General features: G+C 48.0%; 1 protein-coding gene across 1 annotated transcript; it reads left to right on the top strand.

The window, feature by feature from the left end:
- Positions 1 to 12,385: 12,385 nt before the first annotated feature.
- LOC123121777 (cyclin-D4-1) lies at positions 12,386 to 14,782 on the top strand. Its single transcript, XM_044541823.1, has 6 exons — positions 12,386 to 12,879; positions 12,989 to 13,075; positions 13,182 to 13,280; positions 13,392 to 13,593; positions 13,705 to 13,817; positions 14,055 to 14,782. The coding sequence occupies exons 1-6, from the start codon at positions 12,565 to 12,567 to the stop codon at positions 14,325 to 14,327; spliced, it is 1,089 nt and encodes a 362-aa protein (XP_044397758.1). The 5' UTR covers positions 12,386 to 12,564; the 3' UTR covers positions 14,328 to 14,782.
- The last annotated feature ends 3,641 nt before the right edge of the window (positions 14,783 to 18,423 follow it).

The following is an 18,423-nucleotide window of genomic DNA, read 5'->3' as shown; positions in this document are numbered from 1 at the left end:
GTACGGAAGAAGGTGTAGAACACCGTTGTTATGGGACGAAGTTGGAGACCGTCAGTTGTTTGGACCAGATTTGATTAAGGAGTCTGAACAGAAAGTGAGGTTGATTCGCGATAGGCTCAAAGTAGCCCAGTCCAGACAGAAGAGTTATGCTGATTCTAAACGAAAGGAGACAGTTCACGAAGTCGGAGACCGAGTGTATCTTCGAGTATCACCACTTCGTGGAGTGAAGCGCTTTGGAGTTAAGGGAAAGTTAGCGCCCCGTTTTATCGGACCATACAGAGTGTTGGAACGTATGGGAGAAGTTGCTTACAAGCTGGAATTGCCCGAAGGATTGTCTGGAGTACATGATGTATTTCACGTTTCGCAGTTGAAGAAGTGCCACGCAGAGATGGCTGAGATACCACTGAGAGATACTGTGCCACTGGAAGCGATTCAGTTGGAAAGTGATTTGACCTATGAGGAGAAACCAGTTAAGATTCTCGAGTATGCCAGCCGAGTTACCCGCAGCAAGGTTATCAAGTTTTGCAAAGTCCAGTGGAGTCACCACACGGAGGATGAAGCCACCTGGGAGCGAGAGGAAGATCTACGGAAAGACCACTCCCACCTGTTTTCTAGCCAACCCGAATCTCGAGGGCGAGATTCATCTTAAGGGGGGTAGGTTTGTAACATCCCAAATTTTCAATTTGGTATGTTATACATAGATCATCATTGCATATCATGTTTTATTGCATTTTGACAAATCCTCGATAAATCCTAAGCAACTCAAGGACCCTCGAAGAGAGTTGGGGATTTTCTTAAATTTTCATATTTGATTTTCATCAAATAATAAGACGAGGATTTTGGTTTTAATTATTTTCTCTCCGGAAAAATATTTCATTTTAAAAATAAACGAGTGGAGAAAATATGACTTCTCCAAAACAAGTGAAATACTGGAGAAAAAGTGTTAAAAATCATTTATTGGATTTATTTGGATTTTATTTGCAATTTTTATTGCATTAAAAATATTGATTGCATGTTTTCAAAATATTTATTTTGATTTAAAAAATGTTCACCCTATTCTAGATTTTCTAACTAGACGGGGAAAATTTATTTTATATTTTTCTGATTTTTTATTTATTTTTCTACGAATTATTTTCCGCGGAACTTATTTTAAAAAAATGCGCGACGCCCACTGGGCCGAAGCCCAGCCGAGCGCCGGCCCGCCCGCGCCTCTCTCCTTCTCCCGGACGGCGCCCGCCGCCGCCGGAGTCCGCCATGGCCACGAGCCGCCTCCCGCTCGGCCACCCCCTTCCCCTAGCCACCCCGGACCCCCCCTCCTTAAATACCCCCCCTCTCTCTTTCCTCTCAAGTCGCCGCCGCCGCCGCACTTGCCGCAGCCGCCCGCACTTGCCGCCGGAGCCGCCGCCCTTCGCCGCCCCTCGCGCCCCCGAGCCCCGCACCCTGCCGCCCGAGCCCGCGCCCGCCGGAGCCGCCCGACGAGGTACTGCCGCTGCCCGTTCGTCGTTGCCGGTTTTCGTTTTAAAAAAACCCTTCGTTTTAAAAAAAATCCTAGATTGGTTTTTTTTCGGTTTTATTATTTTGCGAGCGTTCAGCGAACCGTTCGTTTTAACGAACGCGTTCGTCGGTTTTTCTCTGTTAACGAACGTCCGTTCTTTAACCGTTCGTCCGTTTTTCTTTTTCGTCGGATTTTTCTGCGATTATCTCAGATTCGATTTCTGATCGAATTTTCGATTCTGTTTAAGTTCTCGCTCGTTTATCGGAATCAGGCGATTCAAGCGCCTAGAGTTTCGTCTCGAAATTCTCTTTCCGTTTAACCTACTCAAACAAGTTTTTGCTACAGTAAAATTTGACCTAGATCCAGATTAGTAAACAAAGTTTCTTTCTTTCACCGTTTGACTTTCGTTGTTTTTTTCGAGTTGATTCTTTTTGCAAACCGGAGTTCTTAAGTTGAACTTTCTGGTTGGATCTTTCATTCGAGTTTTACCTGTGCATTAGATGAGTACTGATTGTATGCTTGTTTGTTTGCGATAGAGTACCCGGAGTGTGCCGCTTGTTACCTCGAATCGCTAGGTTTTGCGGATCATCAGCAAGGCAAGTAACACTTTGATCATATACCTTCATACCCAGTTTTTATTGCATTAGATCTGTTTTCCTCAAACACTTGCATGATTAGGATCTAATTAAATTGTGGGTATTGGGAAGTAGTTGTGGTAGAACCTATTACCTGTTTTCTATTCAAACCCTTGGGAGTTACTTCTACGTTGCTATTATTATTGCCATGCTATGCTCGTAGACGTGGATTGGGTTTGAGTGAAATTCATGACAGATGTGAGATTGTTAATTAATGGTTTACTTAAGGTGGCAACTTAAACTCACATCTGGGTGGATTGAGGTACCTGGGTATTCCAGGATTGCCTGTTTTCTTTTGGACCGCCACCCAGGTTCAAAGGGATCATGAGATTATTCATGCTAGAAACTTCCGTGTGCAGCCGCAAGCTATTATGGGCTCTAGCATAGTTGACTAAGTTGTGTGAACTCTTACAGTGGTAGACTAGCAGATGTAGGGGAAAGTAGGTGTAACTGTCTACCCATACGTAAGGTGCAAACACTTCTGAAAGACTGTGTCTTGGTCATCCGTTACTCAAACACCATGTAGTGCGAGTAATCCAACGGAGGAGATCAAGTCTTGTGGGGAAAAGTGCACAAACCTCTGCAGAGTGTACAAACTAATCATGGTTAGCCGTGTCCCCGGTTATGGACAACTTGAGTATCTAGTACTTGGATTATCATGTGAATCTCATCACTATGTTACTACTAATTAATTTTGTTGGGTTATTGATGACATTTTAATTGGGATTGAGATGCTGTCAACCATCTCAATGTTTCACAACCACCATGATAGTTAAATAAAATTTATTCCTTTTGAAGTAGGATAAAATTGGCTTTTCGCAAAAATGTAACCATAGAGCTCTCCACCAGCCATATATGCATGTAGTATAGCATTGTTATTGTTCATTATTCTCTATGTGTTACATTGCCAGCATATTCTATGTGCTGACCCGTTTTCGGGCTGCAACGTTTCATGTTGCAGACTTTTCAGACGACGAGTAAGGTGCCTTAGGTCGTGGTCTTATACTCAGTGATGCCGCTGGAGTTGATGGACTCACTTATCTTCCAAGTCTTCCGCTGTTATCGTTTTAGATGGCCTTAAGCCATGTTTAGCATACTTAATCTCTTTGGAGATATCGATGTAATAAGTGTGTGATTGCTACTCTGTTATAAATCCTCCATTTGTACTGTGCGTGTCAGCATTACTGATCCAGGGATGACACTGGTGCACAGCAGCACAGACCATTTGAGGTCTGGTCGCTACAGCCACTGTTGGGCAACACAGCATGCAATTTCCAAAAAATTCCTAGGATCGCGCAAGATCTATATAGGAGATGCATAGCAACGAGAGGGGAGAGTGTGTCCACGTACCCTCGTAGACCGAAAGCGGAAGCGTTAGCTTAACGTTGTTGATGTAGTCGAACGTCTTTGCGATCCAACCAATCAAGCACCGAACGTACGGCACCTCCGAGTTCTGCACACGTTCAGCTCGATGACGTCCCTCGAACTCTTGATCCAGCAAAGTGTCAAGGGAGAGTTTCGTCAGCACGATGGCGTGGTGACAGTGATGGTGATGTGATCCGCGCAGGGCTTCGCCTAAGCACTACGACAATATGACGTGGAGGGGGGCACCGCACACGGCTAAGAGAAAAATTGATGTGCTTTGGGGTGCCCCCTGCCCCCGTATATAAAGGAGGCGAGGGAGGAGGCCGGCCACAGGGGCGCACCATGAGGGGGGAAAACCGACTTGGACTTCTAGTCCTAGTCGGTCCCCCTTCCTTCTTATGGAGGGGGAAAGGGGGAAGGAAAGGGGGGCCGCGCCCCCTCCCCTTGTCCTATTCGGACTCCCGCTGGGGGGGGCGCCACCCCCTTGTGGGCTGCCCCCTCTCTCCCCTATGGCCCATGAGGCCCATTACTTTCCCCGGGGGGTTCCGGTAACCCCTTGGTACTCCGATAAATATCCGAAACGCTCTGAAACCATTCCGGTGTCCAAATACTATCGTCCAATATATCAATCTTTACGTCTCGACTATTTTGAGACTCCTCATCATGTCCGTGATCTCATCCGGGACTCCGAACAATCTTCGGTCACCAAAACACATAACTCATAATACAAATCGTCGTCCAACGTTAAGCGTGCGGACCCTACGGGTTCGAGAACTATGTAGACATGACCGAGACACATCTCCGATCAATAACCAACAACGGAACCTGGATGCTCATATTGGTTCCTACATATTCTAGGAAGATCTTTATCGGTCAAACCGCAATGACAACATACGTCATTCCCTTTGTCATCGGTATGTTACTTGCCCGAGATTCGATCGTCGGTATCCTCATACCTAGTTCAATCTCGTTACCGGCAAGTCTCTTTACTTGTTCCGTAATGCGTCATCCCGCAACTAACTCATTAGTCACATTGCTTGCAAGGCTTATCGTGATGTGCATTACCGAGAGGGCCGAGAGATACCTCTCCGATACTCGGAGTGACAAATCCTAATCTTGATCTATGCCAACCCAACAAACACCTTCGGAGACACCTGTAGAGCATCTTTATAATCACCCAGTTACGTTGTGACATTTGATAGCACACAAGGTGTTCCTCCGATATTCGGGAGTTGCGTAATCTCATAGTCAAAGGAATATGTATAAGTCATGAAGAAAGCAATAGCAATAAAACTTAACGATCATTATTCTAAGCTAATAGATGGGTCTTGTCCATCACATCATTCTCCTAATGATGTGATCCCGTTCATCAAATGACAACACATGTCTATGGTCAGAAAACCTAACCATCTTTGATTAACGAGCTAGTCTAGTAGAGGCATACTAGGGACACTTTGTTTTGTCTATGTATTCACACATGTATCAAGTTTCCGGTTAATACAATTCTAGCATCAATAATAAACATTTATCATGATCTAAGGAAATATAAATAACAACTTTATTATTGCCTCTAGGGCATAGTTCCTTCACTTGGGCCCGCGGTGGGCAGTCGTCATTAATAAAGACAACCGCGGTAGTTGGGCGGCCGCCAGCTGGAGATGCGGCGGACACCGAGAGGCCACGCGGCGAGTCCACTTCGCGTCCGAGCCGACGCATTTCAGCCGCAAATTTGGGCCGCGCGGACGCGTTTTGGGAATGGGTCAGCGCGTTCGGCCAACACATTTTCCGCGACAACCCAAACGGATGGCGACGGACGAAATGGGTACCTCCGTTGGAGTTTCTCTAAGTTACAGTATGATGCAAAACACATCTATTCCCAGTACCTCAAGGACAAGATTGCGGGCAAGCTCCCACCTTGGTCGGCCATGCACGTGGTGGACACATCATTTTGGTCAAAGTGGTTCTCACGGCCATAGCAATCTATCATCTAACACCCCCGGATATCCCGGTTGAGGTGCGGAAGAAAATCAATAGCCTGAGACGTGCCTATCTTTGGGCAGGCTGTGACAAGGTGTGTGTGGAGGAAAATCTAAAGTTAACTGGAACTTTGTTTGCAAACCTAAGATTTTGGGCGGCCTAGGTGTGCTGAACCTCCAAAATTTTGCCACCGCCCTTCAGCTCCGTTTGCTTTGGTTCGAGTGGGCTGACCCCCCTAAAACTTGGGCTGGAATGGAGACACCTTTTAGCAGCTGACAGAAATCTCTTTGCGGCGTTCATGACTGTGACCATTGGAGATGGTAAAAAGGCAAAATTCTGGGAATCGTCATGGCTTAATGGCCTCAGACCAAAAGATATCGCGCCCAAGATCTTTGAGATATCTAAGAGGAAGGCGTGTTTGGTCAGCAAAGCGCTTGATAACAACTTCTGGATCAGCCAGATCGACGCCACTCAGGGCCTCTCTTTGGCCCATATCCGGGAGTTCACCAATCTTTGGGGGATGCTTAAGGACGTTACTCAGCCTCGATAGGGATGCCACTATACATTGGAAATTAACTTCTACCAATGAATATTCGGCGGCCACCGCTTACATGGAGCAGTTTGCGGGACAAGTTCTCAGTCCGACCTCTACCACGATATGGAAGACTTGGGCTCCGCCGAAATGCAAATGTTTTGCTTGGTTGATCATTCAAATCGTGTGTGGACAACCAATTGGTTGCAATGGCGGGAAGGGCCGAATTGTGGCCTATGCCCCCTTTGCAAGCAGGTTCAGGAGTTAGCTGCTCACATTCTCTTCCGGTACAGATTTAGTGCCCGAGTTTTGGAATGATATCATTGCTTGGCTTGGCATCCATGGCCAATCTACGGCGGCTTGGCGTCACGAGATCTCCGTCCATGATTGGTGGCTCAAAATGATCAACTCTCGAGGCCATATCAAGAAGGCGATTGCCTCCGTTATAATGCTCGTCTTGTGGGAAATTTGGAAGGAGCGAAATGCGAGAATCTTCCGCAACACGGCCACTCCGACCACTATCATAGCCGTGAAGATCAAAGAGGAGGGCCGCCTTTGGGCGCTGGTTGGAGCTAGCCATCTGAGTACTCTTATGTCGCGAGAGTAGTCTCTCCTTTGTTTTTTCCGTTCTACAACCTATGTCTAAACCTTCTTCTTAATTTTTGAAAAGGAGGAAGACCCCCGGCCTCTGCATCTCGGCGATGCATGCAGCCACTTTATTAGTTATTCACAAAGACCTTACAAAGTAATACCCCGGTAAGTCTGAAGCCACCGTCTTGGCAACATCTGTCGCTACTCCTATCCAGTTGATGAAGGGATGCTGATAGTCCGAGCCTAATACCAAACAGACCTCGCAGCAAAGCCTAACATCTAAGACCGAAGGTCCCAGCCAAGCCACACTGCCAGCTATGAGGCACACAACGGTCCAGCGCACTCTGAGAGGCCGCCGCCGCCAACTGCCACCGATCCATCTTCAGAATTGTACTGACACATCAACCTTGCCCGGCCTAGCTATCGTCAACGCCACCACGATGCCAGACAACGCCACCATCCTACGCTCATCCATCTTCACACGCCCAGTGACGACACCCCGCTACTCCATGCCGCTGAGACCCGCCGTTGTCGACGTGCCAGATGCCACGCCGCTCCTCCTTCGCGAACACCACCTGCTGCCACTGGTCCCATCCCCTCCGCCCGCAGTTCCTCTGCACTCCCAACCGAGCTCCAAGGCCCCTGACGACACCTCCAGGAAGGTCACGACGCGAACATCGCCGCTCCCGCCAAATCCGAAAGAGGATTGAAGGATTTCACCCGGGCAGGGGATCGGGGTAGGTAGGTTGGGACCTCAGCTGCACCTCCATGAAAGAAAGCGGCGCCGTTGGGCGTCGCTGCCGCCGGGCCGGCCAGACTGGCCAGGGTTTCCCCTGGACCCCAAATACACCACCAAGGCTCAGCACCACCTGAGCCGGCAGACGCAAGCCACCGGCACGTTGAGAGAGGCAGCATGACAGAGGGGAGCCTCCAGATCTGACGCAATAGAGCACCACGCCGTGACCGGACTCCACCAGCGACCCGTCGCCCGCGTGGCCGAGCACACCGGCCAGCGTCTCCTGCGGACGTCGCCAGCCGCCGGACAACGCCGCCTCGCCTGCAGGGCCGCCGCCCCAGGAACCGCAGGCCTTCGATCGATTCTCTGGTCCGCGAGATCGATCTGAGCGCTGAGATCCCCGCCGCCTCCTTCTCCGGCGCCCGCGCGGGCTTTCCCGGGGGCCGTCTCCGGTGGCGGCGAGGGAGGAAGGGGAGGCGGCACGGTGGATCCTTATTCGCCCCCGAGTCGGCCGATGGACGACGCGAGGGCCGGTCGTCAAGCCTTTTGCCTTGTTTAAAAAAAAAACAGTATGATGCAACCAATGATCACCAGCGCGCTGCAAAAATGCACTTATAATTGTCTAAATGACTAAATCTCACTGTTTACGAGCATCCCATACCGCAATACGTACCACATCCGTGATTCTTTAGTGATTATAATAGATACCGTATTTCCATGGCCGAGTACGGCGACCGATCATAATGGAGACACGGGGTAGCTAGCGACTCTAGCTACGCGTTGTGGCTGCAGAAAACTTGATCGAGGCACCGGCTTTTTGCAGCTGCAGCACGTCTCGCGGGACTGAATGGCTGACAGAAACAGCGAGGGAGCCAAAATTTCGTGTTTTGAAACTTTTTTGATATCTATTCGAGATCTGATCCTAGTTTGATTTTTTTTAGATTTGACTCTTTTGCTACCGCCAGGGTCCATGGCGATAGGGTGTAGCAACCTACCGTCAGGTAGGGTGTAACAGCCTACCGCCAGGGACCTTAGCGGTAGGAAACATCCCTACCGCCAAACAGACTGGCGGTAGCATGTACACCCCTACCGTTAAGGTGCTCGGCGATAGGCACGAGCACGCACTGTGTTTAATACTTAGCAGGATTTCGCGATAGGGCATGCATTCCTACCGTCAGGGATCTTGGCGGTAGGCAGTTATACCCTACCGTCATGGACCCTGGCGGTAGCAAAAATGTCAGATCTTTAAAAAGTTTCAAATTAAAATCAGATCTCAAATAGGTATCAGAAAAGAGTCAAAACACGAAATTTAGCCGCGAGGGAGCGAGTGTGTGTCCAGCTTTCAGGGTACGACTCACAAGGCAGTGAACTGTCGACCAGTCACCACTCACTATCGGTCGGCGCCATGGCGCCATGTGTTTTGGTTTCGGGCTCCTGCCTTGCGTGCGTGTCCACACACAGTCACAGTCACGCTCACACCTCTACGTTCTCCCGCCAGTTATTATACACGGCCTGCGGTGCGCTGCGCCGCACCTAACTTGCCGCTGCTGCCTGCCGCGGGCGGGGCGGTGGTCACCACCAACCCAACCCAGGCCGGGGCGGGCGTTAAATAACACGCAGCGAAAGGCGTTCCTCGAATGGTCAGGCGGCCATTTCGAGAGCTCGGATCTCGACGGAGCAGTCATCGATCGTCCTGCCGGTCTCTTGGACCATGCCCCATGCATGCACGCCATGCATGCAGGCAACCGGGCAAAGCGAGTGTGAGCGGGGGATTTGGCCTTGGCCGCAGTGGTCGATCGATCGTATCGTATGGCCACTTTGTGAGTGAGAACACGCACATCAACGTCAATGCTGTAGGAGTACGTACTACCCAAGTGCGTGAGACTGTGCCGCAGATAAAAGTGACTGCCACAGTGATGGCGCCGTATGCCTGCGCACAGTCGTATGCGTATGTACAGTTGTACATATACGACGTACGCATGGGCGATACCGTTGCCGATCCAACGGGGTACTTTTACGAGTCACACTCACGGGAGACCGACTCTATAGGATCCGTTCCGGCAGGAGGAAAGAAACCGTTATAGGAGGGCGCGCCCGTGCGGAGCCCGAGCAATAGCATACTCAAAGATCGCTCTTGGCTGGCTGAGTAGCTAGCTCTTCGAAATGGGCTAAAGCTTAAAGCTGACGCGTGCGTGCAGAGCACGGCCGCGCGCGTGGCCGGGCGGTTCCCCGAGCGGGAATCCGAGGGCTTGCTCGCGACGTGCCGGAGGGCCGGCCGGCGGCCGACGAGAAGGCGAGCGAGCAGCGGCAACCAAGGAGTGCTTCGTGCAACAATAAGGAGGGCGTCACCACAGTGCTGCGATTTCATGGCTGCAGTGGCGGTGCAGGGAGGGGTCTGATCACAGGTGAACAGTGGAGCAAACCGGGGCCGGCAAGCCTGCTTCTTCTCTGTGCGGTCAAAGGTGTCGTTGGGTCCTGGCTAGCACTAGAGCTGCCTGAGGCTCTGCATTGCAATTCAATGTCAATCGCATAATTTGTGTGCAAAATGTTGCATAGAGTGGCACGACGAACGACGAGTGAATTACTTATTTCGCCGTTTGTTGCAAACCGAGTTCAACTGAGTCGGCTTTGGAAAGCGGAGTCCGATCACATTACATTTACTAGAAAGAAATTAAATGATAAATGCCACACGTGTGACGCCAAGTAACACCGCCATGACGTTTTTATAACTAATTCTTTTTGTTTGGTTTGGATGGATCTCAGCCAGTTAAGGAAAAACTATGCGCTCTGCCCTCCAGCGTAGCGTGTAATTGTACTTGCACAGAAAAAAAATAGAAACATGGAAGGAAACAACACCGTAAAATGTAGTACACCAAGAATCCAATGGTTTAAGGGTTGATGATTGAGAATAGTTATTTCAGAATCCATTGAGAAATGGCAACTCGCTAAGCAATTTAGCCCGTCATTTTATGGCAAAGGCTTATGTTTCAGATGATGTGGCTCTATCTCGTCATTACATTTTCCGTGGCAATGACAAGTGGATTCAATCAATAAAATTTGTGTAAGCCACCACCGACTAACTCGTCTATTGCCAAAAGTGCAACACATCCTAGGACATGGAAGCGCTATGCGATAATCACTATGGTTTCTAAGCCACCTAGAATTTTATTTGGGGTGACTCTTCAGTAAACATATACTACTACTTGTTTAACAATTAGTAAGCATTATAGTAAATATGTGAGATGCAGCTGAAACAAGTGAATCTCGTTGAAAACTTGCAGTTGAAACACATGATGCAATTGAAACATTTTATGCAATTGTAAATGCAACATAATCAAACGCATTGTTTACTAGATTATTACGTGGTAGTTGTGCAACAGTTGGCATTTCCCTTAATTTAATGTGAAAATTAATTAGCAAACCAAAATAGAGAAGTGGACAACATTATCCTTTGGTCGGGTCTGGAAACTCGTCATGTGTATCATCTACATACAGGCAACCCTCGAGGTCGTTGGATCTGATTTTGTGCCCAAGCGAATACCGAAGAGGGCCATGGTCAATCATGGTAGAACAACCTCTTGATCACTTTGGACGGATTTCAACACCATTTTGAATTTTGGTAATGTGAGTGCCCAGAATTTTGGAACGTTGAAATTCCAGGTAATGTTCAAACTAACCCCAAATAAAATTTAAATTAGATCATCTTTTGTTAAAACTCGGCTAATTGTAATGAGATCAGAATTCAAAATGATTTTTAATTTTTCAAATATTTTGGAAAGTCCGAAATATTTATGTTGTGAAAATTGTAAACTTTGGTGCTCGGGGGAGTTCAAACAAATATTTAACGCCGCAAGATTGAGAAAAGGAGTTTCCATGGGCGAACACTCACTCACAACATAGGAGATAGGCCTTGCCGAGCTCTAAAAAAACTCGACATGGCGTAAATGCTAGGATGCCACGACTCCTATCGGTGACGTGCCTATTGACTGCTTGATTAATGGTAAGCTAATTACTATGTGCTTTGCAATGAGCCACGCTTTTAGAAGGGGAACCCCGAGAAAACCGGAGAAACGTATATACAAATTTAGATCCAGATGTGACCAAAATTATGTACGCGCGTCTACATCATTGAGATATCTCCATATTTGGAGTTCTCGTAGTTGCAACCTATCTAGGTTTTTATTTTGCGAATATGCAACTTATCTAAGTTAATTATATCAATGTAACTATGTTAAGATATATTGCGTGTTAATAAATGTAAGGTTATTTCTACAAAAAGAGATAAATGTTATCCCGCAAACACCCAGGCTTGTCATGCCATGCCAACTTTGTAGGATTTGCCAGGATCGGAGCGAAAGTTGCCATTTGGTACAAAAAAAAGGCAGGAAAATTGCCACGGTGTACAGAGAAATTGCCATCCATTCGATCGTAATCCGAGGGCTTTGAGGGCATTTGCCTGGAGCCCTAAAAATCTGACTTTCCAAGGCTACTGGGGTCAAAAAATGAACTAACAAAATTAAGTAATCTCAGCTGTGTATATTTTGCTGAAAATCCCCTCCACAGAAGAACCATCATGATCATATGCTGGTTGTCATCCGTTAACGCCTTGCTCAACTCGACAAAGCCAAGGTGTCATTGTCGCTCTCGTCACATGTGTCCGTTTCTTTACATCTTCTGCAATCATCATATCTCGTCTCACTCATTTCACACCCGCGGTAACACAGCATCTCTTTTTACGCGTACGTGCCAGACCGCAACAGTAAACCTAATAATAATATAACAATAATAGGAAAGAAACACGATATAGAAGAACAGGGAGAAACAATGCAGGAATTCCTCACACAAAAGGAAAACAATCATAAAAAAGGGCCAGAAAAGCATTCCGGCGCCTCAAAGTACAAACTCGGAAAGAAAAGGTGGGAGGGACGAGCGAAAGCGGCATGGAAAATTTGGCTGCTCGAGTCAGCGCCCCCGCTTCCCGCTTCCGTTGCCCGTCTTTGCCTCTTGCCCGAAACACCCCTCCCTCCCTTGTCCGCACGCCGCTACGTACAAAAGACCCCGTCCCCCCCTCCTCTCATCCGCCCCTCCCCTCTTCCTCCTCCGCTTGCACACCTCACCCGCTCCAGGCCTCGGGCACGAGGTCCGTCGAGGAGGAGGAGGAGCGAGCAAGCCGCCCCCGGGCCATCCGTGCCGTGTATCGTTGTACTATCATTTACCGGGAAGGAAGAGATCGATGGCCCCGAGCTTCGATATGGCCGCCTCCATCCTGCTCTGCGCCGAGGACAGCAGCAGCGTCTTCGGCTTCGGCGACGGCGAGGAGGTGGAGGAGGCGAAGGGAGCGAGGGCGGGCGGGTCGCCGTACTGCGGCGAGCTGGCCGTGGAGTTCCCGCTGCCGTCCGAGGAATGCGTGGCCCGCTGGGTGGCGACGGAGGCGGAGCACCTGCCGAGGGAGGACTACGCGGAGCGGCTCCGCGCCGGGGGCGTGGATCTCCGCGTCGGGGGCGTGGATCTCCGCGTGCGGGTGGACGCCGTCGACTGGATATGGAAGGTGCGTCCTCTTTCCTTAATTCACGCGAGCTGTCTCTCCGTCTCGCCTCTGATTCGTTCCCGTTCGTGTCGATCCAGCGATTGATTAACCATCGGTGTCCATCCAACAGGTTCACACGTACTACGGCTTCGGCCCTGTGACTGCGTGCTTGGCCCTCAACTACATGGACCGCTTCCTCTCGCTCTACCAGATACCGGTAAGGAGATACTACGTCCACCCTATGAAAAACTTGGCCGTCCGGCCATTAATGCACGCCACGCCATTGCAGCGCTGATTCATGTGAACCTCCCTCGTGTTTACAGGAGGGCAAGGCTTGGATGACGCAGCTGCTATCGGTGGCGTGCCTGTCTCTTGCTGCCAAGATGGACGAAACTTCCGTGCCTCACTCCATCGACCTGCAGGTGAGGATCTAATCTGATTAAAGCATCTATATGACGATGAAGCAGTCGGTGCCCATTTGCTCTGGGATGTTGTAATGACCTCTGTACTGTTCGATGGTGTCTATCGACCAGGCCGGGGACGCGCGGTACGTGTTCGAGGCGAAGACGATCCAGAGGATGGAGCTGCTGGTCCTGAGCACGCTCAAATGGCGGATGCAGGCCGTCACCCCCTTCTCCTACCTCGACTACTTCCTCCACCAGCTGAGCGGCGGCAATGCGCCGTCGAGGCAGGCCGTCCGGGAGGCCACGGAGCTCATCCTCTGCATATCCAGAGGTGCGCACGCACGCACGCAACATCTTTTTCGTTGGCAGATCGATATCCAGAGATGCATCGACCATTTTTGTGTGAAAAAACTCACGTTGTGGACTGGTTCACGCATGGCAGGGACGAGCTGCCTGGAGTTCCGGCCCTCGGAGATCGCCGCGACAGTGGCCGCCGCCGTGGCCGGGGAAGAACACACCGCCCACAAGCCGGCCTGCTGCACCCACGTAGATAAGGTGAGACGCGCACGCAACGCTTATTATTGTCCGGGCACCACGTCTCATTTACTGCGTCGCAGCGTGGTTCTTGGCCTTTTGGACCTGCAGCACGCCAGGCATGCAGAAAAAAAAAGTCATTGCAGTCGCCCCTTGTCCCTGTAGCCGCGCGTACTTCTCCAGACACCATGCAGGGAACGCGTGAGCCGCATTTACACTCTGTTACGTGGTGACTTAATGGCTTGTTGCTTTCTGCAGGAGCGGGTGCTGAGTTGCCATGAAGCGATGATCCGGACCACCGGCGCCACCGTGCCGCCACCTAAAACCGCAGGCTTGATGGGCAGCGCCTACTCTCCCGCCATGTCTGCGCCTCGGAGCCCCACCGGGGTGCTCGACCTGGACGCCGGCTACCTCAGCTGCCCAAGCAACGGCACCAGCACGACGACGACCACCATGGCATCGTCGCCGCCCGCGAGCTCTGGCTTCGACGGCTCCCCGGTCAGCAGCAAGAGGAGGAAGATCAGCAGATGATGATGAGGACTATGATATGCTCCACAACCCCACCGGTCTACCCCCCAAAAAAATCTTGGTAGATTTGATTAAAGGTCTCTTCTGTGCGCGCCCATCATCATCACTAGCTCGGTGGGCAAGTCAAATGGTTCCGATCGACTGCGATGGCTGTGGGAGCTTTTGATGCCGCTGAAAGGCAGCTGAAAGGACCAATGGCAGCGCGCTGTGGACATGGCAAGAGAGCAAGGATTTCCATGGATGGATGAATAAAGACGGGCCAGACAATGGTGGTCGTTCCCAAAAGAGCAAAGGTTTTGCGCGAAGAGATGCGATGAGATGGGACGCCCAAAAATAAAAAGACAGCGGCCCAATTCCAGAGCTATTGGCAGGCACCGACTGTACTAGCTCGATTTTGTTTGTTCAAAACAAGTATTTGATTAAAAACATTAATCATATTTTAAAAATGTTAACTTATATTTTAAAAAGTTTTAGATATATACAAAAAATGTACAATATGTATGAAAAAAGTAGGCATCAAAGCACATATTTGAAAAAAAATTAATCATGTATTTAAAAATGGTTAAAGATGTATACAAAATGTTCCTGATGTATATGAGAAATATAAAGTGTGTACCAAAAATAGATATATGTTGAAACAAAAAGAAAAGTAAAAACACAAAAAAAATTAGTGAAACCCAAAGAAAAAAGAAAGAGAAAAAAGACAAAGAAAAAACCAGCAATGAAAAACCGCACGACAGACATTGGAAAAGCAGAAAAGAAAAACTAATACTCTGCTACAGTATTGGGTCGGCCTGATGGCCACTTGTAGACGATTCCTAATATAGAGATCGGTACGACCATACGGGGGACACGCTAGAGGGGTTGCCCTAGGGTTTCTTCTTTTTTTTAGGATCCCCTGGGTTCCTTGTTCGGCCAGTGTGTGTGTACGAGTAGTCGAGTACGCATCCCGGGGTTCGTCACCCTTGCAGCGCTGCCACCGGCGTCCGGCCACTCACCCGTCTTGTCGGTCATCGCGCGTACTACGCACCTGGCGGACATGCTCCTCGGCGGCGGAATCCTGCGATGAAAAACATAAGACAAGCTCTTTTTGCAAAGTTTAATAAAAAATGAACCCGAGTGAAAATTATTTCATAAAATGACCCTTTTACATGACGTCCAAACTGAGACCTAGAGCTTCATGCTAGACAGCCTGACACCCTGGTCAAGGACGCCATAGGTTTCAGATCTGAATGCCGGACCGGCGTAAGACACATGACGCCCCAGGTCAAGGTGCCATGGTCAATGGCATGACAGCTCTAACCCGGGGCGCCATGCATGTTCAAGCAGGCTAACACGGGCAGCACACAAGCACACACACCTTAATTGATTTCTTCTCAATCAATAGCACATACACGTATTGCCGTACGCGCAGCTTGCCGTGGACCTCCTCACTTGTACGCCAAGCATCCAAAGGAATATATACACGTCACATAAAAGCTGAGTCCATATATAAACATGACCAAGAGTTGCATACAACAGTACTGCTACATACATACAGGCCACCATCACACTGCACATGGCAATCCAGTGATAGCAAAATACATGGATAGAAAGCCTCCTAGGTTGAAGATCAGGGACATCACTTACATACATATCACTTCAAAAAAGTGAATGCACCAAAAGGATAAGCAACTAAGTTTGGCCTGAAGCATATGGTACTTCTACGCACATATCCAAAATACCGTAAAGACGATTAGTCATCAATTGCCATGCAAGTAGACTAGTGAGATCCTCCTCGAGAGGCACCGTCAAGATTGAAGCCACAATTTTTATTGTTAACACCAATGTTCCCCTCATCATTGTCGCCTTCAATATTGCCATGGCCGATGTCATGGTTGATAGGGCCATCCTCTGACCTAACATTAGATGAATTGGTATTTACCTACAAAGTCATACACAACATTAATGAGAAGAAGCACATAAGAACACATGATTTGAAGATATTTCAGTAATCTCCAACCATTTTGGAAGATTGTGGGGATCGATGCAAGGTTCCAATTTTATAGGCAATCAACAAGCAAGAGGTTTTACTAGCAATAAACGATAGGTTTCATTGGCAATAGGCAATCAACAAGTAGTAAGTTACACTCGCAAACATAGAGCCAACAAGCAATAGGATATACCGACCTGTGTATGAGCATTAGATCGACCAAGAAGGAACCACTCCGGTAGCTCTTCTCCCATCTTCACAAAAAGCATCTGCCAAGAATAAAGTACACCATGGATTATGGTAAAACATATTTATTCAAACTTAAACAAGGAATCTAGTAAAGGATATTTACATTACCTTGAACATTTGGCCGTGCATTTCTGTTTTCCTTTTTAGACTCTCATTTGCACGACGTAATTATTCACTCTCTTGGATAGCATTCCTGTAAGAAATGGAAATAGATGATTTCGGATTTGTTGCCCTAGCAGCGGAAAGAACAACAACTTTCTTGACAACACCAGATGCAATTGCTACACGGCCATGAGGCATGCCACCTGATGTGTTGTACAAGACCCTTTCATCCAAATCCATGTCCTGCCAATTCTCAGGATATGCTTCGTTCATACAAGTAGAATAATCATCCTAGAACAACAACAATAAACTCATGTTGCACATAATTGACAAGCTAACACAAAAAAAGAGATAGGCGACGTAACATACAAGGTGTTTTTGTGCTTTCTGGCTGCTGATTGCACTACTATTACCATTTTCATCGAGGTTTTTCATACCATATTTCATCACATCGTATGTATTTATTATGGTGGCCTTCACAGGTCCAAACTTATGTTCATACAAGTGCAAGCAAATAGTTAAGTGAAAGCATGATACAACCACTAAAGATAAATTGTAGTGAATTGTATATTCAGTTCATGTCTTACCAAAAATTGCCTATACTCCGTGAATGGTCGTGAACCTCCGAGATTTTGAGCAACATCTTCAGATTGCAAGTGGGATTTTTGGCCTCTGCATCTTGCTTCCTTGAACTCTTTTAAGCACCAATAACTACAAATGTGAGGCCATACAGTAGGACTAAACCAAACAACTCTGCTAGCTAAGTATTATTCTAAGTAAGTTCCCTTGCACATGCCAGCTTGTCATCAAGCTCCTCTCCTTGGTCATCGTAATATATCTTGACTGCATCCATACGAGCTTGGTACAAGATGTCTTTCACTTTCCTCCTCACACAGCTTTCTAAAATACGATCAACCTCCACCCTATTTGACTCGACAACTTCAAAGCAACGCTAATAGGACAAACACAATATGAATTAGACATGTACTACTGTTACTTGATGCGAAGTTGAAGTACACTTTACTCACCCAAAATTCTTGCTTCACCCAGACAACATTGGAAATACCTTCATCATCATGCACAAGATAGTAGTCCTACCATTCTAGTGTTGGGTGGCTTCTAGTTACACCACTATCATCCATGTACTTTGGGATATTCCCGTTTGAGAATGACTCCCAACTGTGAACCATATTTGTATCCATTGGGAATGCCACCAAGATATTTAAATTTCCTATACGTAATGCAAGCAAGATGTCTTAACCTTTTTTTTCTAGAGATAAAATTAATATATGTTAACAGATTTCCAACTAGCTCTTTTACAGGCATATGGACTATATGGCAGCAATGCAATAAGTAGGTGTTACACTAAATTTATCGCTTCAGGAAACAATGGATAGAAGTAATTAATACGACTTCTGTTTCACCGTTAGGTTCAAGTTGGACCTTGCGGCCATTAGGAGGCATTCTTAGCGAGGTCCTTGCTATCTTTGCCCTTCCCCTCTTCTTTGGAATTGCTTTACGGGCATTGATTGTGTTTGGCCACCAGTTGAGTTATTGCTGCCAGCATTGGTCCTTTGGGGGGCATTGTCACATGGGTCACTGCCATCACAGCGGGTCCTTTGGGAGTTGCTGCCATTAGAGTTGGTGCAACTACCATTTGAGTTGCTAGTAGCCTTGTGACGTAATCTGGTGTGGCGAATTGTGCCGGTCATCTTGCATGATTACATTTAGACATTAGATCTAGTGGATCACTAATATATACAATTAATTGCTAGC

Source organism: Triticum aestivum, chromosome 5D (assembly GCF_018294505.1).
Source record: "Triticum aestivum cultivar Chinese Spring chromosome 5D, IWGSC CS RefSeq v2.1, whole genome shotgun sequence".
Lineage (NCBI taxonomy): Eukaryota > Viridiplantae > Streptophyta > Magnoliopsida > Poales > Poaceae > Triticum > Triticum aestivum.
The sequence above is the reverse complement of the archived record's forward strand: the minus strand, read 5'-3'. Positions and strand labels throughout refer to the sequence as shown.